The following is a 10,000-nucleotide window of genomic DNA, read 5'->3' on the forward strand; positions in this document are numbered from 1 at the left end:
CCAGACACCACCACCACCACTACCGCCACCACCGCCAGAATCCCATCCCGCCTGCAAGCGACGTCGACGCTGCCGCTGCCGACCCAACCTGGAGAAGGCCCTGCAATCTCCACCACCTTCTCCTCCTTCTTCCCCAACAACAACAACAACAATGACGACAGAGCAAGGTCAGGGCCGCTGCCGCCGCCGTCGTCACGTGACAGCGCGAGTTCAAGGACAAGGTCAGAGTCCAGGTCATCGGCCAGGTCCGAGGTGGTGTGGTCACGTCCCAAGGAGGTTCAGTTGAGGCACGGCAACAACAACAGCAGCGGCCCAGGAGAGGCGGCCGGAGGAGGGAGAGGGAGAGGATCGTCGGCGGCGTCGACGTCGGCGTTGTCCTCGTCGTCGTCGTCGTCGTCGTCGCGTGCGGTGTCCATGGCCGTGCCGGCGACGGCGGAGGAAGGTGGGGAGAGCCACTGCTTCATCAACACCGTGTATATGACCATCCCCGACTCGCCGCCGCCGCCACTGCCCAGCTGGGCAGGGCTGTTGAAGCAGGAGCAGGAGGAGGATGGAGGAGGAAGAAGAGGAAGAGGAGGGGGAGGAAGAGGAGGCGGAGATGGGGAGGGGGGAGGGAACGCGGCGAGGTCGCAGGGGAACCACCTGTTTCCCGATCCCAACCACGGGGCTTTGCCCCCTCCTCCTCCTCCTTCCTCCCTCTGAGAGCTTCTGGTGGTTACGGGGCAGTGTTAAGGAGAAGGTGGAGAGGGAGAACGAGAAGGAGGAGGAGGAAGAGTAGAATGGGGTGGAGGAGAAGGGGAGGAGGAGAAGGAGGAGGAGAAGAAGGGAGAGGAGGAGAAGGAGGATTAGAAGGAGGAGAAGAAGAAGAAGGGAGAGGAGGACAAGGAGGATTAGAAGGAGAAGGAGGAGGATGAGAAGAAGGGAGAGGAGGAGAAGGAGAAGAAGGAGGAGGAGAAGTAGAAGAAGATGAAGATGAAGAAGATCAAGGCAAATGAGCAGAAATATTGAAAAGCAGTAGCAGTGAAAAAAAAAGGAGAGCGAGGGCGTTGGGGGGGGGGGGGGGGGGGGCAGGGGGGGGGGAGGTGGTTCGGGTACAGATCGGGATCAGGAAGTAAAACGAGCAACAACAAAATAATATCAAAGAACAGAACGAAATTCAAAGCAGAGAGCAGGTGGAGGAGGTATTCAGAGACAGAGTGAAATTCTTTGAGACAGACTTGAAATCCGAACAGTGAGGGAAATTTTTGACAAGCATGTTTATCACGAGAAAGAGCAAAAATAGGCAAGTAAATGAATAAATGACTAAAAAAAAATAAATAAATAAAATAAAATAAAAAGAAATGGGGGTCGGAGAGAGGCAGTGGAGGGGAGGAGGCGGTGGGGGGGGGGGGGGGGGGGCGGTTTACAAGCATTTTGCAAACCTTGAATGAGGTTATGAACTTTTCTGAGGTCATATGCAAATGAAGGGTAACAGTTGTCGCTGCCATGTTGGTTGATATAGATAATAGCACCTTCCATGCCTTTTTTTTTAAGATTTCTTTTTTAACTTCAGTTCAATTACTTTATTTTTCTATCACGTTGGGTATCGTGATACCTTCTTTGTCACGGCAACGAACAGAACAAAGAGGAATGGCTATCTGCCTGCTCTTCCTATGTTTCTATAATAAATTATGTTGGATTTTTGCTTATGTCAAAGAGTGAATTTCTGTACCGATGTGAAGACGGTGAACCAGTACTTGAGTCACTGCTGTTTAGTCCCCGCTTTGTTGCTGCTGCTGCTGCTGTCGTTGTTATTGTTGTTGTTGTTGATGTTGTTGTTGTTGATGATGATGATGATGATGATGATGTTTTCCCGAGTCACCTGTCACCCTGTAGGGATGCCGGGTGGAGGTCTTTCCGATGAGTTATAAATAGCAATCTACCCCTCCACCTGGAATTTCTGTTCCAGAAATGTCCTATGTTCTGTCACTCTTGTTTCACTCTGGCTTTGCTCCTGTTCTTTCTGTCGTCTTTTTCTGTCTTCTCTGCTTTGCTGTGGTCAGTTCACTTGTATTTTTTTTTTCTCTCGAAAACCTTGACTGTGTGCTTTTTATTTTTTGTATTTTTGGTGGGGTTTTTTTTTGTTTTGTTTTTTGTTTTGGAGACTTTATAATTGACGTTGTATTGTCGTTTTTTTCTGGCATCAAGGATGTGTAAGTTGTTCGAAGGTAGGGCAGGCAGGCCTAACTGCGAACAGCGTGTAATTGCGAACGGTTCGTGGACCGCTCTCACTTCGAAGCGTTCTCGCCACACACATTTTCACAATGATTTAACGTCTGCTTCGACCTCGTTCTGGTAGCTTAATGAATATCCATCTAAAAAATTTAACGTCTGCTTCGACCTCATTCTGGTAGCTTAATGAATATCCATCTAAAAAAATTTAACGTCTGCTTCGACCTCATTCTGGTAGCTTAATGAATATCCATCTAAAAAAATTTAACGTCTGCTTCGACCTCATTCTGGTAGCTTAATGAATATCCATCTAAAAAATTTAACGTCTGCTTCGACCTCATTCTGGTAGCTTAATGAATATCCATCTAAAAAATTTAACGTCTGCTTCGACCTCGTTCTGATAGCTTAATGAATATCCATCTCAAAGAACCAGTCAAACATCAGATGTTGCCGGGTATTTCCGTGCTCTTTCTTCTCTTTGCGCAGCATCACTGCCGACCAAGTTCACAAGCGTAGTCAGAATCCCAATATCAAGGGAAGCAAGTATTTGGACTTGAACTTTGACATCGTATGGAATAGCTGATTTGGTTGGATATGTTGAATGCGCGTTGCCAGTGCTGGGAGAATTTGAAAATGTTTGTTTGTGACAGATAAGAACGTCAGTTTTGACAGGAATCTCCAAAAATGTCGTTTGCAATAAATAGATCATAGGATATTTTGACTTGAGTCTATTTGCGAACGATGCTGCACTGTTACTGAGCACTGAGTTTCTGAGTTGTGGAGTGTGTGTGTGTGTGTGTGTGTGTGTGTGTGAGGAAAACCAACAATACAACAGTCTGAAGCGATGTTCCAATAAAATGTTATGTCTAATGAGTCCAAGACCTGCTTCTGTTTTTAATTGTCCACATGTTCCCAAATTCATCGTTCACAGATAGACTTACCCGTTTGCCATTACCATCAGATGCCCTTTGCTATTTCAACCGTTTAACGGGAAAAAAAATAAAAAAACGTTGACAAGAAGATTAACAAATAGTAAGGGGTGGTAACTCTCTCCATTACACAAGGTACACAACTTCAAGTCAGTGATGCTTACGCTACCGATTCAGCTAGCACACAGGTAAATAAAAGGTACATTGGAACAAACCCAGACACTTCCTCTGGGTTTTTTGTATTTCAGAAGTGTCTGGGTTTGTTCCAATGTACCTTTTATTTACCTGTGTGCTAGCTGAATCGGTAGTGTAAGCATCACTGACTTGAAGTTGTGTACCTTGTGTAATGGAGAGAGTTACCACCCTTTACTATTTGTTAATCATATCGTTTCCTGGCCTCATTATTTGTATAATTTCCACTTGACAAGAAGGAGTAAACGAACTTTTCCTGGTGCAACAAACCGGAGAAAGCATTCAAAAATTAGGAGAGCCGCATATGACAATCGTACAACCTGTGAAATGTACAAAGTGCGCGTGGTACTGGTCGCTTTGACTTGTCGTTCGCAATTAGGCTTACCTACCACTATTTCAGCTTTGGTTTTACATGTCTTTTATATGATCTGTGTTAGGATTTTGTGTGGAATGAGTGTGCTTTACTATCTTTGTGTTCAGGTTTAATTCTGCAGGCGAACGGTTTATGTACATGGATGTGTCCTGTATTTGTACCTTATTTTGTTCTTTCCATGTCAGCTTTTTGTCTGTGGATTCAACGGAATCGACACTGGCGATGTTTTCGGCCCTGAAAAAAATTGCCCTGCATTGTCGGATGGGGCTGTAAACAGTACGCTCCTTCTTGTCGTTCACATCTACTCCAACAGTCCAGTTATAAACAATAATGATGATGGTGAATCAGCGTTCTGTCCTCTTTTACCGTCATGGCGTATGTATGTATATGTATGTAGTGGAGTGATGGCCTAGAGGTAGCGCGTCCGCCTAGGAAGCGAGAGAATCTGAGCGCGCTGGTTCGAATAACTGTTCAGCCGCCGATATTTTTTTCCCCCTCCACTAGACCTTGAGTGGTGGTCTGGACGCTAGTCATTCGGATGAGACGACAAACCGAGGTCCCGTGTGCAGCATGCACTTCAGCGCACGTAAAAGAACCCACGGCAACAAAAGGGTTGTTCCTGGCAAAATTCTGTAGAAAAATCCACTTCGATAGGAAAAATACAAATAAAACTGCACGCAGGAAAAAATACAAAAAAGTGGGTGTCGCTGTAGTGTAGCGACGCGCTCTCTCCGGGGAGAGCAGCCCGAATTTCACACAGAGAAATCTGTTGTGATAAAAAGAAATACAAATATGTATGTGTATGTATACGTATATGTATGCATGCATATGTATGTATGTATATGTATGTATGTGTATGTATATGTATGTATGTATATATATATATGTATAGATATAGACAGGCTCATACGGTATCGCTCTCCATTGCCCTTTTTTTAAAGTGTAAACATTGCTTATTTGCGCGGTTCAATGATACGAATATCGAATGGAATGTTATTTGTTGTTGCTTTTTGTTTTTTTCGATGAGAGAACGGCCCAGCTTTCCGAGTCACCATTGTGTCAAACATAGTACACTCACATAAAGGACGCAAGAAAAAGCAGAGAGCAAAGATGCAACGAAAGAACGGAATTTTTTTTTAATGTTGAAAAAAAGAAAAAAAAAAAGAATTCTTCTCCTCCCCCCTCCCCCCCCCACTTTTCACAACCACCACCACCACCACCACCTGTAGTGTTTCATACACATTCCAGTCAGACCCGTCGTCTCTTGCACCCAAATGGTGAAGTGATTGGAGTTTGAACCGATACGAAGGCATTGAACTAAAGCAGAAGACATCTAACTGCCTGTTTAAAAAAAAAAATGTATTAAAAAAAAAATAAATAAATAAATAAATAAACGGTTGTCGCTCCTTGAGTCTGCTGGCTCCTTTGTGCAAGCAGGGAGGTAATGTAAGTCTCACGGGAACGCGTGGTGTTGAAGGTGGTGGTGGTGGTGGTGGTGGTTTAAAGAGAAAATAAAAAAAACGAAAGAAAGAAAGAAGATGCGAGGGAAGGCAGACTGTAAGTGGCTTTTTGTTGTTGTTGTTTTTGTTTGTTTTTTGTGTGTTTTTTTCAACATTTTGTATTCAGACAAAGATTTACAATTTATATGTTTTGTGCATTAGACAGTATAGGGTAAGCGTATAATTAAGTTCTAGGTACCGACAAGTCCACAACAGCAAAACAATATAATTATGTTCAATGGCAAAATTCCTAGGTAGCATTGTATAGCTTAATCTTGTATTAAACAGTTATAAAGTGCCTAGTTTCCCCACAAACTTGTTATATTCCATAGTTATGTTAAAGGCATACTTGTCTGCGTCATATGCCTGTTTGAGGTCTTTCTTTTTTTTTTTTAAACATTTGTAATGTTGTTTTTACTTTGTTGATTCTACATTTGTATACATAAAATTTAGCTGTCGATAAAATATATGAGAAACATTCATCAGGTTTCATTTTGTTATGTCCAGAAAGCACCAGTGTGTCATTCAGGTTAAGTCTATCACAGTGTAAACACTTTTCTTTTTCTTTTCTTTTTTTCTTTTTTTTTTCTTTTTTTTTTGAGGGGAGTGAAAGGGGAGCGGTAATAAATCTCATGCTGGTGTCTTAAAATGTTTGGTTGTTTCGTTTAAAAAAAAAAATATATATATATATATATATATATATATATATATATATATATATATATATCTCATTACTACCTGTATCCTCATCCTTCGGTGCCAGCTTATACGTCAGGATATGTATCTTCCAACTGAAGAGGAATAAAAGATTGAAACTCAGAGGATTTGTGTGGCTGTGGTTAATTTTAAACTGTCCTCTTTGACTGAGCGTGGCTGGGATGTTCAGGATGGAGACAGTTTTGTTTGTTTGTTTTGTTGGTTGTTGTTTGGTTGTTTTTGGTTGTTGTTTTTTTTTTTGCTTGTTTGTTTGTTTGTTTGTTGTTGTTTTTTGACAACTTACAAAGCTATCCGTCACACACACACGCACACACACACACACACACACACACACACACACACACACACACACACACACACACACACACACACACACACACACAGAATGTGGAAAGTGGAAAAGCTGATTACAAGGGAGAAAAACGTGAGGATCTTAGGCTGGGAACCTTTTACGCTGGATTTGTCTCCCGTTCATCAAAGTCGTTCCGTTTTTTGAACGCTTTGAATAATTTTAGGAGCGATTACTTTTACACAATGCGAAGATGGGGAGGGACAAAATCAGCCTATATCCCCACGCCAAATAATATGCACATCTCATGCACACACCTGTTAATCTGGAGGTACATTTCGTACACTCGTTTAATAAATAACACACCATTTCGTTGAATGTCACGTTTGGGTTGTCAGAAGTGACTGAAAATGCAGGCCACGTTACCATGTTCATTTGGCATTTTCATCCCCTTACATTATCATTATCATTACACACACACACACACACACACACACACACACACACACACACAGCGCGCAAGCGCGTAAAAACGATTTTCCCTGCAAATCATCCCAAACGGTAGACATTGGCATTGTCGAAAATGGCATTTCTTCATGGTCTTTTTTGTTTGTTTGTTTGTTTGTTTTGTTTCGGGGTTTTTGTTGTTGTTGTTTTTGGTTTTTGTTGGTTTTTTGTTGTTGTTGCTGTTCTTGTTGCTGTTGTTTGTTTGTTTTTGTTTTGTTTTTTTAAGGCTCAGTGTTCAAACATAAACGTGATGCCCCTTCCACCCAAACACAAGCACACAAGGGCTAGCGCGGACACACACACACACACACACACACACACACACACACACACACACATACGCACGCACGCACACACTGAAGACGAACGAACACACACATGCACAGAGAGAGGGGCACACACACACACACACACACACACACACACACGCGCGCGCGCACGCACGCACACACACACACAGACACACACATACGCACGCCCACACACACATGCACAGAGAGAGGGGCACACACACGCACGCACACACGCACACGCGCACACACACACACACACACACACACACAGGGGAAACGAAAGAATCGGAAGCGGACTGGTTCGATCTACACTCTCTCCAGTATCCCCCCCACCCCCCTCACCAACCCCCCTTCCACTGGACCTTCAGTGGTGGTGTGGACGCTAGTCATCCGATTTAGATGATAAATTGAGTTCCCGTATGCAGCATGCGCCTAGAGCACGTGAAAGAACCCACGGCAACAAAAGGGTTGACGCTGGAAAATATTGGAGAAAAAAAACCTCTTTGATAGGAAAACAAGTACACTTGCAAGCAGAATCAAGAAAATTGTGTGACGCTCTCATTGTAACGACGCGCTCTCCCTGGAGAGAGCAGCCCGAATTTAAACTCAGAGATCTTTTGTGACAAAAAAAAGACTTATACAACACAACACAACACAATAAACGGATCAGACAGAATTAGTTTCACAGATTATTTGATTCCCACTCCACTCCGTTCATTCAGCAATGGATAATAATTATGTTGAAGACGTTTAAAACTCTCTCCATACGAACGGCGAAAGAGACGACGTTAACAGCGTTTTACCCCAATTACCATCATCAAAATATTGCGAGCGGAAGGCTCTTATACTGAAGAGGTGAATGTTGACAAAGAATACCACAATTCTGGCGACAGAAGCTAAAGGTTGGGTCATTCAGACACCCACTGGACATCCGAGGGGTCTGTGTAGAGGAGAAGAGAGGACTGGCCGTACTGATTGAGTTAAAACTCTCGAATCGCCAGAGCTGAAACCAGTGGATATCTTGTTCGTGGTTTGTTCTGTATCGCCACTCACTCACTCAATCACTCACGGTCCTATTTTTTTTATGCTTTCTGGAGCAACCAGTCCAACCAAAAAGAACTCAACGAACTCCTTTACCCGCCAGATGACAGAAGGAGGAATATTTGTCTACCTTGTCGTTCTGAACGAACTCAAACAAAATTGCGCTCGTGTAGCTTACCAACCCCCCCACCCCTACCATGCCCCCCCACGCCCCCCACCCCCCATCTACCTCCTCTCTCCCCCGCCCTCCTGCTCAGGTGTTTAACCAAAAGCTTCAACGCTTTTTCCTTCGCAGCTGGATTTCACCACCCACGGCGAAATGTGAAGGTGTCGGGGGTAGAGAGAGAGAGAGTGTGTGTGTGAGGGGGGGGGGGGGGGGGGTGCGGAGGGGGCGGAGGGTGAAGGGGGTGGTGGAGAAACAGGGCGAGGGTTACCAAGGTGCTCCCCCTTTTACTACCCTCCAGTAGCTTACCTCTTAAATAAACGGGCTCAGGGATCAGGCAGGTTTTGAACACAGGCAAAACAAACAACACTCGTTGCAGGGTTGAAAGGGAGGGGGGAAAGGGTGTGTGTGTGTGTGTGTGTGTGTGTGTGTGTATCATGCGAGGGGTGTTAAAGGCCTAGCCGTCCAAGTTACAAATGTATCTGGGGGGTTTTTTTGGGTTTTTTTGTGTTGTTTTTGTTTTTGTTTTTGCAGAACGTTTCAGATTCTTTTGGGGGTAAAATATCAAAGTCCGTGACACGAATGTGAGCAATGTATATTGCTCAATAGTCAAAAGAATCAAAGTTACAATACATCATCAGCTCCACACGTTAGTATCAGTATCAGTATCAGTAGCTCAAGGAGGCGTCACTGGGTTCGGTCAAATCCATATACGCTACACCACATCTGCCAAGCAGATGCCTGACCAGCAGCGTAACCCAACGCGCTAAGTCAGGCATCGAGGAAAAAAAAAAGAATTAATTAAAATAAAATAACAAAAACAAAAAAAAAGATTCGGCAAACGATTTTCCCCAGTCCATTCTGCATCGTTTTTAGTCCATCGGTGTTGGCCTTCTTTCTTCATTAAAAAAAAAAAAAAAATGGGAGGGGGTGGGGGGTGCGGAGTGGGGGGGGGGGGTTCTGTTATATCCCCTTTCATCTTTCCCCCTGAACGGTTCCTACAAGGATACTATTAGCAAGGCGAACTGGTTTAGTTACACAGCCATCCATACCAACGTCTTTCTGGATGCCCAAGATAAATGGTGCAGTGTGTTGCTTGGTGGTGAGTCTCGTCAGGTCCAAAATGGTACACACGTGTCTAAACCTAATTCGTCACAGAAATAATGTCCAGGAAGTTCAGCAACACCAAGTTTGTGAACTCTGACGTTACCTTCTGTGTGTGTGTGTGTGTGTGTGTGTGTGTGTGTGTGTGTGTGTGTGTGTGCAGCGACACCCATATTTTCTTCCATTTGTTTTTTCCTGTCTGCAAGTGAATTTGTTCCACAACCAAAGTGGACATCAATACATAATTTTACAACCAAAGTGGACATCAATACATGATTTTGCCATAGATGGATAACCCCTTTTGTTGGTGTGGGTTCTTTTACGTGAGCTAAGTGCATGCTGCACGCGGGACCTCGGTGTATCGTCTCCACTGTATAGTCAATGACTCGAACCCAGACTATACCACTCGAGGTCTAGTGGAAGCGGGGTTAGGGGGATGGGGAGGGGGGAGGAGGAAGTAACGGTAAGACTCGAACCCTGGACACTCGACTCGCTTCCATGTCACGTGCGTTCCCACTCGGCCACCGCTCCACTGAGTTTCAGCAAAGCTTTGCCAGTAAGTCTCTTCCATTCAGTTTCTTTCCACGTTCCATCCTCTGTCCAGTTCTTCAGATAAAATCGGCAGCATTCCTCTGTGTGTGTGTGTGTGTGTGTGTGTGTGTGTGTCTGTCTGTCTGTCTGT

At 44.2% G+C, this 10,000-nt stretch overlaps 1 protein-coding gene across 5 annotated transcripts in view; it reads left to right on the plus strand.

Moving 5' to 3' along the window:
• LOC143284731 (uncharacterized) overlaps window positions 1-1,037 on the plus strand; it is a 41,221-nt gene extending 40,184 nt beyond the window's left edge. For all 5 annotated transcript variants that reach the window (XM_076591684.1, XM_076591685.1, XM_076591682.1 and 2 more), the window contains exon 19: window positions 1-1,037. This exon is cut by the window's left edge and continues 124 nt beyond it. In XM_076591684.1, coding sequence (XP_076447799.1) covers window positions 1-702 — 702 coding nt within the window. In that variant the 3' untranslated portion in view covers window positions 703-1,037.
• Window positions 1,038-10,000: the final 8,963 nt, after the last annotated feature.

The sequence above is a fragment of the Babylonia areolata genome, chromosome 8 (genome assembly GCF_041734735.1).
Source record: "Babylonia areolata isolate BAREFJ2019XMU chromosome 8, ASM4173473v1, whole genome shotgun sequence".
Classification (NCBI taxonomy): Eukaryota; Metazoa; Mollusca; class Gastropoda; order Neogastropoda; family Buccinidae; genus Babylonia; species Babylonia areolata.